Source organism: Lutra lutra, chromosome 16, assembly GCF_902655055.1.
Source record: "Lutra lutra chromosome 16, mLutLut1.2, whole genome shotgun sequence".
NCBI lineage: Eukaryota > Metazoa > Chordata > Mammalia > Carnivora > Mustelidae > Lutra > Lutra lutra.
This window is the reverse complement of record NC_062293.1, coordinates 1,200,816-1,223,861: the sequence shown is the minus strand read 5'-3', so window position 1 is coordinate 1,223,861 and position 23,046 is coordinate 1,200,816. Positions and strand designations below refer to the sequence as shown.

The 23,046-nt window shown below is 54.5% G+C and overlaps 1 protein-coding gene across 3 annotated transcripts in view; it reads right to left on the bottom strand.

Moving 5' to 3' along the window:
- The window catches only part of NPLOC4 (NPL4 homolog, ubiquitin recognition factor), a 61,352-nt gene that overhangs the window by 28,978 nt on the left and 9,328 nt on the right, over nt 1-23,046 (bottom strand). For 2 of the 3 annotated variants that reach the window (XM_047706805.1, XM_047706804.1), the window contains exons 3-11: nt 18,766-18,878; nt 14,402-14,578; nt 11,340-11,388; nt 10,499-10,593; nt 8,662-8,785; nt 7,420-7,599; nt 4,099-4,185; nt 1,623-1,694; nt 678-804 (exon numbers count right to left, since the gene is read on the bottom strand). In XM_047706805.1, coding sequence (XP_047562761.1) covers nt 678-804; nt 1,623-1,694; nt 4,099-4,185; nt 7,420-7,599; nt 8,662-8,785; nt 10,499-10,593; nt 11,340-11,388; nt 14,402-14,578; nt 18,766-18,878 — 1,024 coding nt within the window. The remainder of the gene's footprint in view (nt 1-677; nt 805-1,622; nt 1,695-4,098; nt 4,186-7,419; nt 7,600-8,661; nt 8,786-10,498; nt 10,594-11,339; nt 11,389-14,401; nt 14,579-18,765; nt 18,879-23,046) is intronic. The other variant, XM_047706806.1, reaches the window with a different exon arrangement.

Sequence of the window (23,046 nt, the reverse complement as noted above, 5' to 3'; positions counted from 1 at the left end):
GCTTTCTACAGACCCGCGGAAGGACGGCGACCATGAACAGACTGGGTCTCCGGATCAGCGAGAGCAGAAACCAGGTCCTCAGAGGACCCAAGTTAGTGTTTACTTTAAAAAATTAGCAAACAGACGATGATTTCACAAGTTGGTTCTCCGAGTTGAAAATTCCTCTTCTTTTTAAATTGTACAGTCCTACGACCAGTGTTTTTCTAAGATAACAGGCCAAGCGTATTATGAAAGATTTGATGGCACCTTCTTACAGGCCACGATTTTTTACGATGTATTTATAACGTGCATGACGTGGAATCCAACACACATGTCCTCTCTCCCCCCACCACACACTCAGAAATGGTCTTAAAAGGATTCCCACTCATAATGTCAAAAATAAGGAACAAACAGTAAATCCTTTCCTCCTACAGAGCCAGAGTTGTCTTCAGTTACTGGAAAGGGCGAAGGCAGCCCCAAGCTAAGATCCAGAATCAAGCTGACTTCGACTTAGAACGTGAGTGGGTAAGAGAAGGGCTATACTAAGCCCGATTCTAGTGGTTCTGCGGGCGATGCAGCGAGTTCAGGATTTTTACCATAAAACAGAAAGAGCAATCCGTGTCCCAGGGCACATTAAGAAAATCTCTAGTAGCTAAGTTCAGAATGAAACTCTACCAAAAGAGGAACAGAGCACATACCTGTAGCCACCGCAGTGACGAACTTGGAGCCAAAATGTCCGTCTGGAGAGAGTCGACATATGTTAGGGTGCTTATTCTGGAAGTCTCCTGCAGTGATACATTCTTCCGAACTCAGGAAATAGGTGTCCTAGGAAAAGAGAGCCGGCCTGTCCAGTTTTACAGCATCACACGGAGATATACTCCTATTTCTTCTTTAGAAAACACCAAGGACTGAACGGTGGCTTGTCAACACTGCACGAAACAGACACCTGCAGTCCCTAGCTGTCACGGGCCCCTCCTCTCCCACCACAAATAACAAGACCAGAACCATCCAGCATCCACCCCCACGGGTTGACCTCCAAAAAACACCAGCGGGTGAAGGCCGGGGGGTGGGGGGTGCTGCTCTACGAGTCACAATCAACAGACACACCCTTAATTTAACAAGAACACAGTGTTGAAAATAATTTCATCTAAAAGCCAGGATGATGGGGCACCTGGGTGGCTCAGTGGTTGAGCCGCTGCCTTCGGCTCAGGTCATGATCTCAGAGTCCTGGGATCGAGCCCCGCATCGGGCTCTCTGCTCGGCAGGGAGCCTGCTTCCTCCTCTCTCTCTGCCTGCCTCTCTGCCTACTTGCTATCTCTCTGTCAAATAAATAAATAAAATCTTTAAAAAAAAAAAAAATAAAAAAAAAATAAATAAATAAATAAAAGCCAGGATGAGGGACACCCAGGTGGCTCAGTCGTTAAGCGTCTGCCTTCGGCTTAGGTCATGATCCCAGGGTCCTGGGATCGAGCCCCGCACTGGGCTCCCTCTGCTGCTCCCCTTACTTGTGCATGCATGCGCGCTCTCTCTCCCTCCATGTCAAATAAATAAATAAAATCTTAAAAAAAAAAAAGCCAGGATGGGCTTTAGAACCAAGCTGCAGGATGAGCTCCATGGGCACTGGGCACTCCGTCCGATCTCACCTTGTTGCGGCTGTATCTGACGGTGCCCTTCCGGGTGTCTTCTGAGACAAGGTCTGTAAATATCCAGCCAACCTGCAGGAAAAGGAAAGGATCCTCTGAGCCTCTCTCTGAAGCAGGTGATGAACGTTTTCTGGCCTCTGCTCAGAGACCTTAAGAGCATTTCTGTAAGAGACTCCTGTGACCCAATTCTTTGTAGGCGAGTCAGATCCTCTGCTAAGCCACCAGGGCTTTCAACGTCCACCCGGCTGAAAACGGCCACCGGCCTCTTGCGCTGCTGGACCGCAGCGATGGTGCACGGGCGGAGCTCACGACGTTGTTAGAAGCCCCATGGCAGCAATTCTGTACCCAGCAGTGTCCTGGGTTCAGGGGGAACCCCAGGGTGAACAAGATTAACAGAATCCCTACACCCCAAAGAGAAGACAGACAATGAGCAAGCTAAGAGAGACCATGCTATTTCAGACGATAAGGCTTTATTTACCCATGAGGTAAGAAAACGGACTCCCTAGAAGACACGGAAAATAAGGACGACCGCCACGGAGTCCTCACCCAGTGGCTCTTCTGCGCTCCGCTACAGGACTGAGGAGAGCAGGCGAGGGCACAAGGAGCTGAAAGCCCCTCGCTACGGCACCCTTAATTAATGCCAGTCCCGGGCAGCTGCCTGTCTGGTGCTGTGCGGGCCCTAGCCCTCCTGAACCAGGACCGGGCTGCGAGGTTTATGAGTGGGGCCGGACCCCAGGGACACATCCTTTGGAGAAGTGACGTGGTGCTCATGACCTGTCTGGCAGAACCTTGATACAAAAGTCTTCAAATCCATCTCCGGCACACAAGACCACGCCAACATGGAGAACTTCATTTTCTTCAAAAATACCCAAGCAGGGGCACCTGGGTGGCTCAGAGGGCTAAAGCCTCTGCCTTCAGCTCAGGTCATGATCCCAGAGTCCTGGGATCGAGCCCCGCATTGGGCTCTCTGTTCAGCGGGGAGCCTGCTTCCCCTCCTCTCTCTCTGCCTGCCTCTCTGCCTACTTGTGATCTCTGTCTGTCAAATTAATTAATTAATTAATTAATTAATTTAAAAAAAAAAAAAATACCCAAGCAAACAAAAAGCCCGTGGAGGATGCAGCGAAGAAACAGAGACCTGCGGTGTGAACGGGCCGAAGCAGCGAGCAGAGCAGAGCCAGGCCTCGGTCCTTGGAGATCTATCACAACTACAGCAGTCATAAACCACACGTCTAAAACAAAGGTCCAAAAGTTACACTAACTTCCCTTTCGAACGAGAGAAACGTCAAAAACTTAAACCAAAGTATGACCCTAAATGAAGACCCTGACTCCTGGGGCACTTGGTGGCTCAGTCGGTTAAGTCTACAACCCCTGACCTCAGCTCAGGTCAGGACCTCAGGGAGTGTGAGTCCAACCCCCACGACAGGCTGGGAGCCTCGAGCTCCACACTGGGTGTGGCACCTACTTAAAAAAAAAAAAAAAGATGTGGATTCCTTACTAGAAACAATAGGACTGTGTTTCTTAAACCTTTTGTTAAAATGACTTTGCTCTGCAAGCACATTCCCTATTTTCCGTGTTTATCTGTAGGGAGTTCATTTCTCACTAAGCTGATTAACAAATAAAGGATAAAACTCAGGGGCGCCTGAGGCTCAGTGGGTTAAGCCTCTGCCTTCCGCTCAGGTCATGATCTCAGGGTCCTGGGATCGAGCCCCATATGGGGCTCTCTGCTCAGCGGGGAGCCTGCTTCCCCCCACCATGCCTGCCTCTCTACTTGTGATCTATTTGTCAAATAAATAAATAAAATCTTAAAAAAAAACAAAAAAACCCAAAAAGAACAAATTCACATTCCATATTTACCTGTAGCAACCCTTCTGTGCAGTTCCTGGGAGCTCCACCAAGGACATGACATAAACCAGATCAACAGACTCAAAACAAAAGGTCTTCCCTGTCTTCTAACTGCTCAGTAAAACTAGGAAACCTCCCAGGCTCAGACACCTAAATTAGCAACAGGAAACCCAGACACGATGGAGGAGGGAGCGCCTGAGGCTAAAAAACGACGGGGGGGGGGGGGGGGGGGGGGGGGGGGGGCGCGGCGCCAAGGACACAAGGACACATCAAGGGAGGCTCCCACTAAGAGGCTGGGCCTGGTCCTGTGGGCAGGACCCACAACCCAGCAGCAGGCCCCCTCCCGGCAGGACAAAGGGGTCCGGCTCCGCTGCCTCTTCCTTCCACCCTCTGAAGCCACCGCCGGGAAGCGCGCCCGCAGACCTCGACAGGACCTCGACAGGCGCAGCGGTCCTTTGTTCTCAGTTCACTTGGATCAGAGAAATATTCTAGTTCAAACCCGAGGAACGGAAGAGCTACGGCATCCGGAAAACACCAGCAGGCTCTGCAGAGTGCTGGGCCGGCGCCTGACCTCGAGCAGCTGGAGGCCGTGCCCCCCCTGGATGCCCGAGGGCGAGCCCGGCCCCCCCAGTACCTTCCTCAGGCCAAGCTTGGCGGCGATTTCATCCACCACGTCAGCTTTCGGGTCCTCCAGCAGCTCCAGGCTGTTGTGCGTGCCGATCTGTCAGGGCGGTAAAGGAAGAAGACTCAGAGGCGCCCAGAGCCAGCCCACCCCGACTCTGGCACGTCCCTTGCTAAAAAGGAGACTCGTGGCAGCAGAGAAAGGCTGACATCCAGATAAACGCGGCCGAGCCCTGCAAGCTCCGCCCCCCCCCAGGCGGCCCGAGCTTCCCCATCGCGACTCAGAGGACGAGAAGACGGTGACACTCAGGCTGGCGCACACCGCACAGTGTCTCGTCAAGTGTACGGTCGCCCTCAGGCCTGAGGAAGGCCGTTCACACAATTTTTTTGGTGGGTTCCTTCGCTGGGGAAAGTCAGTTTCAAAACACCTTCGGGTAAACAGTTTCCTTCCAAAGAGGTTCGGGTACGTGAGGCAAGAGTCCAGGGGCGAGGTGACCCCTGTCTCCGGGAAACAGGCTATCGGAGCGCGTGCAGCTCGTGCGGGGAGAGCGCCGGGCTTCCCAGGCGAGGCACTGAGTGGGGGAGGGCAGAGGAACGGAAAGGGCCCCTGCGGTCAGCCTCCTGCAGGCGGTGGGGGGCAGAGCACGGTGCTCGGGGCGGCAGGTGGGCTTGGGCTCTGGCTCGTCTGCGGCCTACACCGGCCCCAGGGCCCCGGCCCCCCGCAGCGGACGGAATGGGCTGGAGTCCTTCACCCGCCCCGAAACGCAGCTCGAGGGTCACTGACAGAACACCCCCTGGCAGAAACCCCGGCCGCAGGGACAGGAAGACGAAGGGAATCCCAAACCAAGCTCTCCTAATTGGGTATATCCTCACAAATGAGTCAAATTCTGGCAAAACCCGAGAACTTTCTGCTGCGGGGTAGTGGCGCGACCAGATGGGCAGAGCTCAGGTGGCATCACGCACGGAGAACCAGTCTCAGGGTCTGCTTTCAGGACCGGCAGCGGCAGGAGCCTTGACTCCGAAGGACCTGCGGGTTCCTGAGGTCAGTGGCTGCAACCTTCAGGAGTCCCGTGTCAGGAGCTCCGGTGATGCTGTCTGCGGTCTGGACGCCAGAGGTTCCTGCCTCCGTGTTTCATTCGATCCTCCTCCTGACATGACCGCTGAAGCCCCTCATGAAAGACCCCCTCTCCAAAACTGAATCCGAACACACTGCGCGGGGTCCAAGAGCCGCCCCCCGGGTACGGAGCGGACCCGGCGCCCCGGCAGTTAGGCGACCCCAGCTCACGGGGTCTCCATCGACACCTGGTGTCTCCGTTTAAATGAACCACACAGGAGGCCCCCGCCCCGCAGACACCTCCTCCGCAGCTCTCGGGCAATACGGAAACTGGCAGAGGGCCACACGCTGCGCTCAGAGTCCGCACGAAGGCGGCCAGAGACCGCGGCACGCGTGAGAGCCACGGGCTGGCAGACCCTGGCTTTCCTAAGAAGGCGGCTGCCAGGGGCTGAGTCGCCACGGGCAGTGGGCAGGACACACAGCCGAAGCAAGAAGGGGAGTGGTGTAACTACCTGTGCGTTTGCTTATACTTTGAAAGCTCAAACTTTTGACGTCTACCCAAACGTTCCGGAAAGAGGGAGAGGAGAAAGGGGGCACCTCATTCGTAGATCTGACTTTGGAAGCATGACAATTCCTTTTTCTTTTCCAACATTTTAACTACAAATTTCAAACACAGCAAAGTTTAAAGAATTTCACGGTGAGGACCCACATACCTGCTATCCAGTTTCAGCCACAAACACTTACTGCTCAACTCTCTCTGCCCCTCTCATCACCTCACGCCCTCTTGGTTCTCTGTTGTCCGTCACAGTGAACTGCACACCCGAGCACCCCTCCCAGGTACGTCACCACCACATCACAGACCAGAAATCGGTGCTTATGGGGATACCCGGGGGGGGGCTCAGTCATTAAAGCGCCTGCCTTCGGCTCAGGTCATGATCCCAGGGTGCTGGAATCGAGCCCCGCAGTCGGCTCCCTGCTCAGCGGGGAGCCTGCTTCTCCCTCTCCCCCTGCTGCTCCCCCTGGTTGTGTTCCCTCCCTTGCTCTCTGTCAAATAAATAAAATCTTAAAAAAAGAAAAAGAATTCAACGCTCATGGTTTCCACTCTTGTAATGAAAATATATAGGTATACATGTGAGATATACACACATATACGAACCATACTGTATAAATATTTCAAAGAATCATACAACAAAAATCCATATAGAAAATCAAGCCTGGGAGCACCTGGGTGGCTCAGCAGGTTAAACCTCTGCCTTCAGCTCAGGTCATGATCCCAGGGTCCTGGGATTGAGCCCCACGTCGGGCTCTCTGCTCAGTGGGGAGCTGCTTCCCCCGCTCTCTTTCTGCCTGCCTCTCTGCCTACTTGTCATCTCTGTCAAGTAAATAAATAAAATATTAAAAAAAAAAAAAGAAAAGAAAAGAAAAGAAAAAATCAAGCCTGGGACACGTGAGGGCTCAGTCAGCTAGGGAGTCTGCCTCCGGCTCAGGTCATGATCCCAGGCTCCTGGGATCGAGTCTGTGCGGGGACTCCTTGCTCAGTGGAGAGGCTGCTTCTCCCCTGCCTGCAACTCCCCCTGCTTGTGCACGTGATCTCTCTCCCTCTGTATCAAATAAATAAATAAAATCTTAAAAAAAAAATCCTTAAATGCCAAAAATGAAATATAAACATGTTACCTAAGTAGTAGCAGAGTCCTCAGAAGAGCACCTTCCCAGTGACTCTCACAGTATGGCTGCTGGTCACTCATCAGACACAGCCCAAGGATCCTCCTCCTTCCACCAAAGACCCCCCAAAACGCTTGAACTGTTCCCAGTCCTACACTGGTGGCCATTCTAAAACGGTTGTGTGTGTGGCACGGGGTAAAGGACACGAGCGACCCTGTGACCCTCTGGCTCCATTATTTCTGGGCCGGCTGACCACAGATGTGGGTGAAGGAGACAGATTACAAGGGAGGGCGCCGTCCCTGTGGCACTCTGGGCAGCCGACAGCACTGAGATACTCAGACTGAGATACTCCATCGGTGTTCAATTTACTGGCACTGACGGGGTCCTTGCTGGCAGGTAAGACAGCGTCCTCCTGCTCTGGAGATGCGCACGGAAATGCGCGGGGGCCGTGAGCTTACCCTCCAAGAATGTGCGTGTGCGCCCATGTGGACAGAGACAGACAGACACAGCAAATGACAGAGCAGAGGAAGTGAAACGAAGTCTGAAAGCAGAGGCCCACATGGCCTTTGGCGCTGGCAACACAAAGGCCCGTGACCCGCGAGGCCGGCACTCGCCTACCTGCGGAGGCTCGTAGATGGCGGCTACCTCGGCCCGGATGCCAAGAGGGATGTCCTTGTGCTCCGTGTACCGCCCGTACAGGAACCCGACATGCTGGCTCCCTGTCTTCCTCCAGAAGTCAAGGAAGCGATCGGCAACCGTGTGGTTCTCAAACATGATATTGTCCACGTGTCTGTATTTCTGTAGAGCAAGCAACGGCTGGTGAATGTGCTCTGTTGGAAATAACACGCTTCTCTAGTATAAGCCACTCGTTAGTCTCCACCTAGCTCTTCGCACGCTCACACACTCATTTTTTTTTTTTAAGATTTTATTTATTTATTTGTCAGAAAGAGAGAGAGAGAGAGCAAGCACAGGCAGACAGAGTGGCAGGCAGAGGCAGAGGGAGAAGCAGGCTCCCCACAGAACAAGGAGCCCGATGTGGGACTCGATCCCAGGATGCTGGGATCATGACCTGAGCCGAAGGCAGCTGCTCAACCAACTGAGCCACCCAGGCGTCCCTCACACACTCATTTTAAAATGTGCTCTGCCCTTAAGACCGTGTCAGATTCTGGGGGGGGGGGAGTGGTGGTGGGTTTCCTCAATACATTAATTCAAATTAATCTTATAGGACTTCACCTAAAATGCAGGTTTTCACAATCTGTGGCACAAAAATTAGATCTCAAAAAGAAAGAGCAGGGAAGAGAAGAGAACGGAAGCAGTTCCCAAGCAGTCCCAAGGGGGCGGAGAGCGGCCTACAGAGCCAGCGCTGGCCGGCAGGCCAGAGGAGGCGAGCGGAGGGACCCTCAAGGGCACAGAGGGCAGAGGGGTAGAGGGGTAGAGGCCAGAGTACTGCACGCGCCTTCCCCTGGTCTCCGCCTCCTTGCAGAGCCCAGCTTCCTTCTCTACCTGGCCTGGACAGGTGCTCCGAGGGGCTCCAGGACACTGTGCCTGCCAGCTTCCAGGGCCACTTAGAAGGAGAAGTGCAACCCTGGAGCATTTTAAACAGTCACCAAGAAAGTCCTGCCTCCACAGAACCAACAAAAGTGAAAACAAAAGACCCCCCTCCACACGGGCAACACCTAGTGATCTCAGCAGCAGCGTCTCCAGCACACGATCTGGAAACACACTCGGACGCACCCACCCAGGGCACTCGGCCAGCGGTGGCGCCCTCCAAGGAGGGCCTTGTCTGCAGATGTTCATTTCTGAGCCATGAGCCAAGTCTGCTGCTCCCCGCAGTCTGGATGGCCACAGCGAACGTCTCACCTGTCTGTTCAGTGTGATGGCACTCGGCTGGCACTTGGTGCAGATGCCATTAGGCCACGGAAGGTGACCCTCGCACCCTGATTTAATCTTGCAACTGATGTTCTCCAGGGCGACAAATTTCCCCCTGAATAAGAAGAGGCAGGTTAATTAATTCAACATTCCAACAGTGAAAACTTCAGCAGGAGACTGGAAATCGCATGTGAAACGTCCTCTACCTCCAGAACAGAGCTCTGAGAAGCTAAGCGCGCAGCAGACAGCGGCGGGGGGACGTGCTGAGAACTGCTGTCACGGAGTCCCAGCTTCTGTCCTGCACGCGGAGACTGTGCAGAAATACCCAACTGCTTCCCTATAAGAAGTCTCCATTTTCGATGTCTGTCGCTAACACCCACGAAAATTTTCAAGGATACTATTAGACGCCTATTAATCTCACCTGAGCCACTGACAGGAAACAAAATCTTGTTTTTAAGTTTCATTAACTTATCAGCAACACCTGCATCGCGAATCCAGTACTTACATGTCTGTAAAAAACTCTGAATCAAGGGAGAAAGCCTGAGGAGGTCACCGCACAAAGGCATCTTTCCCGGCTTCTGGCTGAAATTCAGTCCGTCAGCAAGGAAGCCGGGGTCCCACCAATGTGGAGTGGGTGGGTACAGGCGCCTTCACCTTCTGCCAGTTTCCCACTCAAACGACAGTCCAGGAACTCGATCCTGTCTTCACAGGCCAACAGCACGCTGGCCTGTGGGCCCCTGGCAAGCAGCGACGGCCACCAGCCCACATGGGACCAAGAGCTGCCCATGTGGCCCCATGGGCTACTGCAGCCTAGACCCAGACTGGTGGAAGGCTGACGGGTTTCAGCACAACGAATCTACTCGTTCCCTCGTCCAGAAAGCTCCATGGCGTACCCCACTGACAGGCAAGAATGGGTTTCTGGTAGGATTTTTTTCTCGTGCTCTAATTTTAAAAAACCCGTTTCAGGATGTCAGCAGGTTGTCAGAGAAAAACTATAATCAGGCCAACATGACATTCTGCACAAATGGTGCGGACTCGGGTTCAGCTGCCATCTCCTGGCCGCACTGACGGGAATCATAAAATCGTGGTATGAAGTCCACTGCTTCTGGGCTGGTGGACATGTAGTCGTATAGGCAGCAGAAAGGGGACACACAGGGAAGTACCTGACGTGGGGCGAAAGAAATGAAATGCTCTCAGTCACCCCCTCTCCACACACTGTGGCAGCTCGCACGTGGGGAGCCGAGAGAAGGCTGCCCCACTGGCCGCTGGGCCGGGCCTGCAGACCGGCCGGCTGGGGCACCCGAGCCCCCGGCGTGGGTGGTGCCGCGGCTTCAGGCCCCACGCAGGGTGTGGCTGGCTGTGAAACCACCCGATAAAGAGGCAGGCTCCAGGGCAAACGGCTCAAGGGGGCTGTGGGACAGGTGGGCGGAGCCAACCGCGGGTGGTTCAGTTGTGCCGAGAAGCAGGGCACGAGCTCTGACCACCATCCCACCTGACCTCCCCCGCCACACACATCTAAGCTGCCAGAGCACCACATCGCTGCGGGAAGGCCGGGAATGCTCCCCAGGGGCCTCCACAGCGGCCGCTGCCAGCCTGGCACCGCCCAATGCCCTGGGCATGTGGATGACAAAAGGGCGTCAGTCTCCACCCCTCACTTCTCTAGAATCAGGGCCAAAGTCATGAACTCAAATGCTCTGTGCCCAGACCCCGACCTTTGCTCTTCTCATTCCCAAGCCCACAGACTTCAAGCAACACCTTCCAGACACACAAGAGGACTTGGGTACGCCACAGCCACGTCGGCACAGCCCGACGGCGCTCCCTTGCTTACTTGTCGGCCCCCCCGGTCAGCTTGCGGATGTAGGCGTGGAAGGACATGTGCTTCACAGGAGGTTCGAGATGGTTCAGGTAGTCCTCGTCAAACGGCTGTCAAAACACACACAGAACGGTCACGCACCGGCCGGCGCCTCGAGGCTCGGAGAGGCGGGCAGCCACGCTTCTGCCGCACGCGGGCAGAGACCAAGCCAGGACCCGTGCGGGGCAAGGAGGGAGGGCGGGCACTCAGTTCTCACGCATCATTCTAGGTCGGAACCGAAGGCTTCTTTGGGCAACACTTATCTTCCCAGGATTAAAATGAATGTCTATTAGGCACAACGTGCTCTAGGTCAAATAAATACTAGGAACATTCTGGGGGGGAGGGAAAGCAGCCCGTAAGACGAAGAGGAGGCTCATGAAGAACATCGGGTCGGCCACGCTGCCGTGAACCCCGCACCGACCTGGGACCCGTCAGCGTCATTACGGTAACTGTCCGTCTCACCACGACCCATCAGGAGGAGGACGTGACTCGGGGAAAGTAAATCAGAGCAATGACGAGCACAGAAACCAGCAGCCCCAGCTCTGTGTCAGGTTTACAGGGACTGCAAGCGCCGCCCTCCGTCACGGCAAAACCAACGCTTCGGCCGATCGGCACCCACCCGGAAGGTCACTCCCATAAATGAAGGCCCGTCCTCTTCAAGCAGCTTGCACTAGTGGGCACGCGAGGCCCAGGGCGACAAACAAGGAGGTTCTTTTCCCCACTCCCGACCCGGCGCACGGGTGCAGGGCACGTGCAGTCGTGCCCTGGGGAGCAGCCCCTCGCGCCCGCCCAGAACTTACGCTGCACGGACTCTCACCTCTAGCGGAACACAGTGCACGCATTTCCCCAAGGGGCCGTGTCGGCACCTGAGAGCACAGGGCAAGAGAAACACAGCAATTAGCGCGCCCGCTCTCCCGCCGCCCGGCGCTCTGGCACAGAGCAGGTACGCCACACTCGAGTACTGCCCTGCCTGTGTGGGGCCACTGCACCCATTTTTAAGTAAACTCAACGCCCAACATGGGGCTTGACCTCACAAGCCCAAATCAGGAGTCCGTGCTCTGTGACAGCCCGCCAGGTGCCCCGTGTGGAATTATTTTCGATGGTATGTGAGAATTTTTTATTTTAATATTGTTTAGTACCCGGGGCACCTGGGTGGCTCAGTGGATTTAGGCTCTGCCTTCGGCTCAGGTCATGATCTCAGGGTCCTGGGATCCAGCCCCGCATCGGGCTCTATGCCCAGCAGGGAGTCTGCTTCCGCCCCACCCCCCCTTCCTGCCTCTCTGCCTGCTTGTGATCTGTCAAATAAATAAATAAAATCTTAAAAAATATATATATATAGTTTATTAACGATTTTGACTTGTATCAGAAAAACTGCTCAGCACGTCAAACCTGTGATTCTATAGATAGTAACTGCTTCATTTGACACTAAATAAAAGGAAAAGTGAATGGACTTAAAAACGGGTTTATTTTTTTTATTTTTTTTTTAAGATTTTATTTATTTATTTGACAGAGAGAGAGAGATCACAAGTAAGCAGAGCAGCAGGCAGAGAGAGGGGGAAAGCAGGCTCCCCGCTGAGCAGAGAGCCCGATGCGGGGCTCAATTCCAGGACCCCGAGATCATGACCTGAGCTGAAGGCAGAGGCCTAACCCACTGAGCCACCCAGGCGCCCCTAAAAGCGGGTTTAAATCCATGTTAAGTCAACACTAAGGAGGTTGGGATGTGGATACGGCAAAAAACCTGCCGGTGGGACAGAAGTAACTCCAGTTGGGAAAACACCCACTTTGCGCACATTTGGGGAAAAGCATGAAGGTGGCAGGCTCTACGGGTCACCAAGACTGGTGACTTCAGAAGAGAAGCCGCAGGGGTGCCACACGTATGAGGGGGCAGCACGACGTGCTCTGATGAGGGCGGTGACCCTGGTGGGAAAGCTGAGCAGCCGTCCCTCTGGGCTGGACAGGACCCTTTTCTAAATGGGGTCACAATGCTCAGACACGTGTGCATCCGACACTCAGAGTCTCCAAACCGCCAGGCTCTCACTGACGGCAGCCAGAACGTGCACACGCGTGCACACCCTGAAATATTCCTAACAAAGCCTCAAAGACACTGATCGCGGGGGCCGGGGGGACGCCAGCTCGGGTTCCCAGGGAGGAAACGCAAATGCGGGCTGGCGGCTGGCGGCCGGCTGCGGAGGGGCTGCAGAGGGGCTGCGGAGGGGCTCCGTGCCAGCCACAGCACAGCGCCATCTGGGGCTCTTTAAACTAAAATGTACAGGGGCGCCTGGGTGGCTCAGTTGGTTAAGCAGCTGCCTTCGGCTCAGGTCATGATCCCAGCGTCCTGGGATCAAGTTCCACATCGGGCTCCTTGCTCATCAGGGAGCCTGCTTCTCCCTCTGCCTCTGCCTGCCATTCTGTCTGCCTGTGCTCGCTCTCTCTCCCTCTCTCTCTCTCTGACAAATAAATCAGTAGAATCTTTAAAAAAAAAAAAAAAATTTAAACTAAGACGTACAAGTTGCGAGCGCAGCACTCGGAACCCCGATCTCTCGGTGTCAGCGCCCCGCTGGGTTTATGGAGCGATGTGGCTACGAGGCCCTACCGCAGACACAAACCACCTCCACTCAGGCATTTCACGTCACAGAGTGTAAACTCTGGTGTTTCCAACCAGTTTCTTTAATAAGAATCGCAGGCGCGCTGGGGTGCCTCAGTGGGTGAAGCATCTGACTCTCGATTTCAGCTCAGCGCATGACCTCAGGTCACGGGATCAAGCCCTGCACCCCACTCCACGGTCGGTGGGGGGTCTGCTCCAGATTCTCTCTCCCTCTGCCCCTCCCCTCAACATGCACCATGTGTGCCCTCTAAGACAAAGAAGTCTCTAAAAAATTTAAAATTTTGGGGCGCCTGGATGGCTCAGTGGGTTAAAGCCTCTGCCTTCGGCTCAGGTCATGATCTCAGGGTCCTGGGATCGAGCCCCACATCGGGTTCTCTGCTCAGCGGGGAGCCTGCTTCCTCCTCTCTCTCTGCCTGCCTCTCTGCCTGCTTGTGATCTCTGTCAAATAAATACATACAATCTTTAAAACAAACAAACAAAAAAATAAATAAATAACTTAAAAATTTTTTAAAGATTTTTCTTAATTTTTAGAGAGACAGAGTACAAGTAGGGGAGTGGCAGAGAGAGGGAGAAGCAGGCTTCCTGCAGAGCAGGAAGCCTGACGTGGGGCTCGATCCCAGGACTCTGGGATCATGACCTGACCCAAAGGCAGATGCTTAACCCACTAAGCCCCCCAGGTGTCCCTAAAACTTTTTTAAAAAATAAAGAGAACAACAAAAGACCACCAGTACATAAACGGAGCTGAGCATAACCGTTCCACAAAGTCTAGGCAGAGGGTAAACATTGGCGGAGGACCGGCACGTTGCGCACGAAGCGTCCACTGGAAGGAATGGGCAGAGGCGCTGTGTGCACGATGCTGACGTTTCCCGACTGTATCCAGCACGACGGCCGAGCTACACCCTGCGCTGCTCGGTGCCCGGCATCCCCCCCTTCCCTGCTTCCCTACTCCCGGCCCCGCACACGCGCTGAGGCCCAGCACGCTGCACGGCGGGGGGGAGCATCAGGACTGCAGTGAGGGCAAGGTCTGGTTTCAGTTCCCTTCTTTCAAATCTTAGCTCCGAACACCTGAGAGCTTCGGAAAGGACGCGTGGCACAAACATGGAGCTTCATGCAACAAGAAAAAGCTTGAAAAATAACATGAAGTGGAATTTTATCTGAAAGGAGGTGATCAACTGAGAACTCGTGTTCCCTCCGCAGATACGGCGCGCTACAAACATCTCACCTCCCGAGCCACTAAGGCAGCACAGCTGGGACGGGGCCCCACAGACACTTACAGCTGCGGGTCGCGGCTTCTGTAAATCTTCCCGTCCTGCTTGCTGAGGTACTGGTCGATCTCGTCCTCCACCACGCTGGGAGCACCGCAGGCCTTCAGCCCCAGCGGGGCCGACGTCTCCATCTCCGAGGAGGGCCCAGCGAGGCCGGAGGGAAACAGGAACAGCAGGTCTCCGTGCCTGCCAGACGACAAACACAGGGCAGAGCCTTCTACCCTCCAGAGCCTGGGCTGCGCGGAAGGGCTGCTCACCCTCACGGGAGGGCCTCTGACAGCTGAGAGGCAAACGCCAACGTCTCAGGTGAGACCTTGAATTGTAAAAGGCCAGAATTCTCCCTTTGCATCTCTCCTACGCTCCCGGATGTTCTAAAGGTCAGAGCAGGTTCTCTGCAACTGTGACACACTGTCTTCGGCGACGGTCAAACATCCGTGTGCCCACTGCACTCCGCATGGATGAAGTGGAGCCACAACAAACACACCCGACCTGGGGGCGGCCTTCTTCCTGCTTCTCACTCCAGGACTTGCTCCCGCTTCACGCTCACCGCTTACCGTCACCATTCAAGGCCCCGACGCGCCATCTACCTGGTACACAGCCTCCGCCTCTCCCCCTGCGCTCACATGCACCCCCCACTCGAGCACGCAGACGTCGTGTGACGCTGCTTGACAAACAGGAGACTGTCGTAGACACAGAGTTTGCACCTGCTTTTCTCATTCAACAAGACCTCGCTCCGATCCCCCCCAACACGGGGTCTGGGTCTAATCACGGCTTCTGATGGTGGCACCACGCTCCCAACAAGCCCGGCTCGTCACTCACACCCGCGTTCCCACGCTGACGGCCACGCGTGCTACCCACGGGCTTCTGCCACCAAGAACGGCACTCAAGGAAAGGCCTGAGGACAGGCGGCTGTGGGTTTCCCTTCTACAGGGCGCATTTCCAGGAGTGGCCCCGCTAGGCGAAAGGTTTTGTTTGTGATGTCGCCAACGTGCTGCTTTCCAAACAGGCTGCACGATTCACAGTTCGAACAGCAGCGCTGGATTTTCTACCATTTCCAGGAAGTCACGCTCTCTCCTGCTCACCCACAGGCTGACTCACTGCAGGGCCCGCTTCGCGCACCCAGACCAACGAGACCCAAAGGTGTGAGATGCTCCCACCTCCATGCGCTGGACAGAAGCGACGTGGGCTCTGCGCCCGGGGAGAGGGTCTACAACACCAAATTCAACCTCAGGCCGGAGGAGAAGCTGCAGCACTGCCACGCGTTAGCACTTACTGCCGCCAGCGAGACACGCACGGAGGGGCCTGCTGCGGCCCTGGCCCGACCGACCGAAGGCGGCAGGCAGCGGGCCTGGAGAGCGAACACCACAGACACGGGACACGGAGAGGCGTGGCTGTAGCTCTTCACTAGGCCTGTTCTCTCCTCGTTTTCTTCCGTAATTTAGGAAGATAAAACTGCCAGACTGTACCTCCTGTTTCTCACAAGGGACCAGACATTCCTGAACACCCTCCAGCTACACAATACTGGGCTCGGGGGCTGCACCAGGTCGAGCGGATGTGCTCTAACATGCACCGCGAAGCTCTAACCAAGGAAGGAGCACCCCACGGGCCCACACAACCCAGAGGAGCGCCCACAAGAAGGGCCAGAGAACCATGCCCTACAGGAGCCCTGAGCTTGGCTTCCACGGTCCTCCTCCGGGCCACAGGCGGCGAGGCCGTGAGCCTGCCTAAGCTGAAGCAGCCGCTGAGCCTGAAACACCACGTGAAGCCAGTCTCAGCCGCTGGGAAGAACCACCAGCCGAAAACAGGAACCGAGGAGGAGCCCTGTCTTCCTGCCCCCACTCTGCAGTAGAGAGAACAGTCGCCTCGGGGAGTCTGCGACCACAGGCTGGCTCTGCCGGCCTCCAGGCTAGCATCAGGGATGCTACTCGGCTCCAGAAGCCCAAAGACAAAAATTAACTGGGGGGAGTGGCAGGTCCACAGAGCCCCTCGGGCCAACAGAAGCAGCGCAAGCTTCCCCGGCAGAAAACCCTCTGGCCTGCCAGGGCCTCCCCACCACCAGGTCTGGTCAATTACAAGCTCTCAAATGCACCAGAGAAGCCAGAGACCACGCTCGAGAGAGGGCACACGCCTCAGGAGCAGGAGCGGACAGCCCGGGATTCCAGATTTGCAGCTGCAAGACACGGAATACCAACGTCGACGGCGTGTTCGAGGGAAACGGGCTGGAAAAAGCACAAGAAGCGAGAGGCCGCCTGAAAGGACAGCGACCTCGGGGAAGCAGCGTGGCAGGGGCCGCAGATTTGGGTAAATCTTCCTGAACCCCCTCATACGGTCAGGCCAGACAACCCACAGAGAGCTCTGATGCCACCTTGGGGAGACTGACCACCGCAGACACCCTGAGGTGTGTGACGGGCCGAGGCAGAGCCCCAAGGAGCCCAGTGGTCCTCAATGGAAGCCTGGAGGGCCAGTATGACAGCAACGCAGCCCCCATGAACACACGGAGCTAACGGCTGGGTTTGAAAAGAAATCAAGTCAGGTATTTTAAAACTGAAAAATATAATCCCTGAGACAACAACAGACCTGGAGAGAAGCGATATTTAAAGAGATAATGGCCACAAATTTTCCAGACCTGATCTGCAGGAACAGAAAACGCCATATCCATCATGTAGGATTAAACAAACCAGGAACACACACCTGGAAAAGTCAGAAACTGCAGGTCCCCAACAGAAACAGAAAATCTTAAAAGCAGCCAGAGGGGGGAAAGATCACTTACGAGCCGCAACCGGAGAAGCCGGAAGTGGACAGAAATCAAGCCCGAGCTCGAGGAGAGGAACATCGCTCTCTGCCTCAGACACGTGCTCTCAAGTGCAGACCCAAGCTGGTCAAGAAGTATGACGACGAGCACTGGAAAGGTGCGCTCGAGGGTGTACCTCGGATGGCTGAGCCGTCCTGCCCCTCTGCGGTCCCACCCCTCCAGGTCGGCACTGGCACGACGCGAACGCTGCACGGCGTTCTCGCAGAGTTGTCTGTGGCTGCCTCTGCTTGTGCATGCGATCGCTCTAGTCCGCAAGCTCGCACGTGCAGGCACCCAGCAACCACACCCAGGCGGCACTGCCACCCGCCTGCACACGTGGCTGGCGAACCCCAGTGAGGGTCAGCAACTCGTGCAGGCACACCGCGCCAAGTGCTCAGCTACGACCATGAGCCACGTAACATTTGGGAGAAATAACTCTCAAGATACAAAAGCTCGGGGCTCCTGGGTGGCTCAGTGGGTTAAAGCCTCTGCCTTTGGCTCAGGTCATGATCTCAGGGTCCTGGGATCGAGTCCCACGTCGAGCTCTCTGTCTCTGCCTGCCTCTCTGCCTACTTGAGATCTCTGTCAAATGAATAAATAAAATCTTTAAAAAAAAAAAAAAGGATACAAAAGCTCTTTGCAAGGAAAGGACGGATATACCTCAGCCACGTGGAAAGCAGACGACATTGACGACAACGAAAAGCTTTGGCTAATTACAGAGACAGGCAAGGTACCCAACAAGTATTTGCTGAGAAGCAAATGAATAAACGCTAAGAGTGCATGTTTTTTCCTGTATGTACTAATCTGTGAACCTAAAAATGATCACAGCGATGGTCAAGACAGGTCAACAGGCACAGGGCCAGCCGCCAGCAAGCGCACCCCAATCAGCCCGCAGCGGCCACAGCAGTCGCGCTGCCTCAGCCCCGACAGGAGCGCTCCTGGCTCGCTACTGGGGCCCGGAATCATGGATGCACAAGCAGCTGTGCCCAGACAGGTCAGACGGGAGTCAGGAAGCTTCTTCTGTAAAGAGCCCAGCAGTAAACATTCCCGGCTCTGCAGGCCATGCCCTCTGGGCCACAATTGCTCGGCCCCACGCTGGCGGCAGGAGCGCGCATCTGAGCGACGGGGCCGCACGCCAGCGAGACTATGAGAGCGGGCAGTGGCTGCGGGCAGGCGGCTGGACCTCCTGGAAACGCCACTAGGGTGACCGACTACCGCGGAGGAGCTCGGGGGGCCCCGCCACCAAGAAATGTCATATGGGCACCGGCCCCCTCCCGGCCAGCCAGCAGTCCCAGGGCAGAACTGCAGGCAGCTCCGTTCAAGGTCCCCCTGCAGAGGAGGAACGGAGTGTGCAGCAGCGGCGCGCGCCCGCCCCCGGAACCCGGAACCCTCTCCTCTCAGGGACACACGTGCCCGGCTGCGAGTGCATGGGCTGGCACGAAAGGAGCGGCAGGTTCAGTGTGACAGCGGACGATCCTCCAAGAAACATGGTGGCATCGAGGGGAAGCCGGGCAGAGCCGAGCAGCCGCGGTGGGCCCTGCGGTCGTCCCCTCCCACTCCGTCGTCCCCTCACAGCACTTACTGGATTTTGAGCAGACTGAGGGATTTGGTCGACGAGGCTGTTATCTCTCCAGTCTTGTTTCTATTGATGTAAACTGAGAAGCCGTTATTTTGGAAACCAAACTCCTTTGCGACCTAAAACAAAGCCCCAAAAAACACATGTTGAAACAAATATTTGAGTATCACTACTCTGGCCACACATGCACCAGATGATACTAGAACAACGCTCACTAAATTTAGACCTGGTCCTCAGGAACCAAATTCCTCTTGTGATTTTGGTCTCTTGTGAGGAAATTTGTACTGCCCACACGGATGTCAAGTAAAATGAGAAAAGTGGCCAAACAGAAGCAAAGCTCTGTGAAAATGAGAAGGCTACAGGACACATGTAAGGGTCTGAGGCAAGCAAAAGTCACGGCTGCACCTGGCAAGTTTAACTTCTACTTTTGAAATCAATTGTAAAAACCCAGTTCCAGGGGTGCCTTGGGGGCTCAGTCAGTGAAGCGTCTGCCTTCCGCTCAGGTCATGATCTCTGGGTCCTGGGATCGAGTCCTGTGGTGGGCTCCCTGCTCAACGGGGAGCCTGCTTCTCCCTCTACCCACTCTCCTGCTCATGTTCTCTCTTTCAAATAAATAAATCTAAAAAAAAAAAAAAGGAAAAAAGAAAAAAAATTCCAATTTTGAAACCTAAAAGAAGAAAAACAGAGGTGAAGAATGGTGCCTCCCAGTCAGTGCTGACCATGAGCTCCCACACCAGGCCCTGCGCCAGGGGCTGCGAACGCTCGCTCCCTGACTTCCCAAACAGGAAGCAGTCCCAAGGGCCAGCTCCATTCTGGATGCTCAGAACACAACATGAATGAATACAGACCAGGTTCCTGCCATCGAGGACCTCAGCATCAAAGCGGGGAGAAAGCTATGAGACGAGAACCACGGGTGCGGACTAGCCGCAGGTAAGAAAGGAAGAAAGGGCAGCAGAGGGGAGGCCACCCCAGGCAGCAGGAGAAGGCCTCTGAGGAACACGTCTGAGCAGAACCCCAGGGGAAGGGACTACGGCTGTACTCGCAGAGCTGAGAAAGAACAGTGCGGGCAAGAGGAGAAGCACGAGGGCTGAGAGGTGGGGAAGAGAGGCCAGTCGGGCCAGAGCCCGGCAGGCAAGAAGGAAGCGGTAAGAGACGAGCATGGCAAGGTAGATGGGACCACGTGGGCTCGGAGGAGTCTGTATTCCAGCCCAGGAGCCGTGGAAGCCACAGGAGCTGAGAGCAGGGGGTGGCCAAGCTGTGAGGCTTACTTCTCACGGATACTCTGCTGGAGGTGGGAAGAGGAAACAGGAGAGGCGGCTGCCCGGCCCAAGGAGCCGGGCTCAGTCAAGGCCAGGACAACGGAGATGGAGGGAGAAGCACACCTTCCACCTATCACAATCAACAGCCCGTGCTCATGTGGGAACGGGGCAGAACGGAGTGAGGGAAAGGAAGGGCGTCAGCGCGGTGTTCAGACTTCTGGCTTGAGAACTGGGGGGACGGGAGGAAGACCACACCGGCAAGGAGGCACGGAGAGGGTGAAGGAGAATGAAGACTGAAGGAAAAGACAGGTCTTCCCTTTAACGCCGAGACTGAGGGGGTGCCGGGCAAGGCATCAGCAGCCCGTCAGCACTGGAGTCTGGGGCCAGGAGAGCAGTCCAAGTTGTACCTCAACGCTCAGGGCTCAACAGAGCAGAGGCAAATGTGCGAAGAGACCAGGAGTCTCAGCAGAGAATCAAATAATCAAGTGGAATGAAATGGAAGATCTAGAACAGAAAACAGCAACTGAAACGGGAAACGCTGGACGGGCCGGTCAGCAGACGGGAGACGCAGCAGGAGGAGGCCATCAGCCTGCAGACAAACTTCAAGAATCTGCACAGTCTGAAGACGGAGATTTTAAAGAAAAATGACGAGAACCTTATGAACTCCTAGGACGACATCAAACGATCCTAAGGACAATAAAATAAGGAAAGGACTGAAAAGTATTTGAAGAACGAATGGCTGAAAACCTCGAAGGTGATGACAAGCAGAGTAACAAATCCAGAAAGTTCAGCAACCCCCGAGCAGGGCACATAAAAAACGGTCGCTCAGTGCCTGCGTCAGGGTCATACCGCTGACAGCCGGAGATCAATGGAGACCAGAGGACAATAGAATGACACCTTCAAAGTGCTGAGAGGGAATAAAAATCTGTCAGCTCAGATTTCTGTATCTGGCAAAAACACCCCCTGCATACGAAAGCGAAATGAAGATGCTGTCGGGCCAGCAAAACCTGAGGGCATGTCAGCAGCAGGCCCCCTCACCAGGAACTCCGGGCTGAAGAGTGGGACACCAGATCGGGTCAGACCCAGAGAAAATACTGGAAGGACACGTAAGACGGAGACTAGGACGAGAGCTCTCGACTACACAATGAAACCATCACATTGAATGTCCTGTGATTGGTTTTCAAAAGAGAACCGCAGTCAACTACGTTTGAATAATTAATAGAGAAACAAATTAAGGGGGGCTGCCACGAGAATTTTGACGAAGACAGTGCAGGTCAGGGACGAGACCAGAGAGGAGCTCTGCGTATTTCCCTGAGTCAGCGAAATACCATTTCTGCCTAGTCCGACCTGCTCCTTTTCAGCCAATTTCTCCTTTGACATGGAATTATTGGTAAAACCTACTACTTACTCACTATGAGAAAAAAGACTTCATTTAATGATTAGCTTTACATACTAACCTCATTTCCTACAGATTTTAAATACATGAATTACAAGTAACTCCATCTTGTCATTCTGAAATTCTCAAAGTGATAATAAGAAATGGTCCTTAAGGGGCACCTGGGGGGGCTCAGTCATTAGGCGTCTGCCTTTGGCTCAGGTCATGATCGTGGAGTCCTGGGATCGAGCCCCGCGTCTATCTCCCTCCTCAGCAGGAAGCCTGCTTCTCCCTCTCCCATTCCCCTGCCTGTGTTCCCTCCTGCTGTACCTCTCTGTGTCAAATAAATTTTTTTAATCAAAAAAAGGGGGGGCACCTGGGTGGATCGGTGGGTTAAGCCTCTGCCTTCGGCTCAAGTCATGGTCTCAGGGTCCTGGGATAGAGTCCCACATCAGGCTCTCTGCTCAGCAGGAAGCCTGCTTCCCCTTGCCCCCTGCCTGCCTCTTTGCCTGCTTGTGGTCTCTGTCAAATAAATAAATAAAACCTTAAAAAAAAATTTATTTTGGGGTGCCTGGGTGGCTCAGTGGGTTAAGCCTCTGCCTTCGGCTCAGGTCATGATCTCAGGGTCCTGGGATCGAGCCCCACATCGGGCTCTCTGCTCAGCGGGGAGCCTGCTTCCTCCTCTCTCTCTGCCTGCCTCTCTGCCTGCTTGTGATCTCTGCCTGTCAAATAAATAAATAAAATTTTAAAAAATTTTTTAAAAATTTAAATTAAAAATTAAAAAAGAAAAGAAAGCATCAGCAAATTAAGACCATGAAATTAGGGGCGCCTGGGTGGCTCAGTGGGTTAAGCCACTGCCTTCGGCTCAGGTCATGATCTCAGGGTCCTGGGATCGAGGCCCGCATCGGGCTCTCTGCTCGGCAGGGAGCCTGCTTCCCCCTCTCTCTCTGCCTGCCTCTCTGCCTGCTTGTGATCTCTCTCTGTCAAATAAATAAATAAAATCTTAAAAAAAAAAAAAAAAGATCATGAAATTTATATTCCCAACTGCCATAAAAGTTAAGACAAAAGACTAAAAATAATGACTGACTCTTCTCTGCAAGAGCTTAGATATAAACTGAAATTAACTGTGGCGGCTGTTCCGCAAACCCATCATGCTTCTCTGTACCCAACACCCTCCAAGCTATTTCCAAAACGAGAAAGCTTTCGCCACGAGTGTGAGCTTCCTGAAAGCTACCATGCTACTCCCAGGATGAAAAGGAGTTTCCAAAATGGGGCAGGGGCTGTTCTGGAGCCAGCCCTCTGTATAAAGGGAAGTCCCCTGGGACCGCATGACCAGCGTTTATACTCCCCATAAGGACGGAGATAGAGCTTTTTTTATTTTTAAGATTTGTTTATTTATCTTAGCTTGCACGCGAGGGCACGGGGGAGGGGCAGAGGGAGAGAGAACCTCCAGCAGATTCCACGCCGAACGCAGAGCCCAATGCTGGGCTCAGTCTCCCGACCAGGAGATGGTGACCTGAGCCAAAAGCAGAGTCAGCCACTTGACCGACTGCACCGCCCAGGCGCCTCCAAGTGCCTTTTCAACAACGACAGCAGCAGTAGTGCGACCCACGTGGAGCCCCACCTCTGAGACGCAGAAACAGATGTATCGCC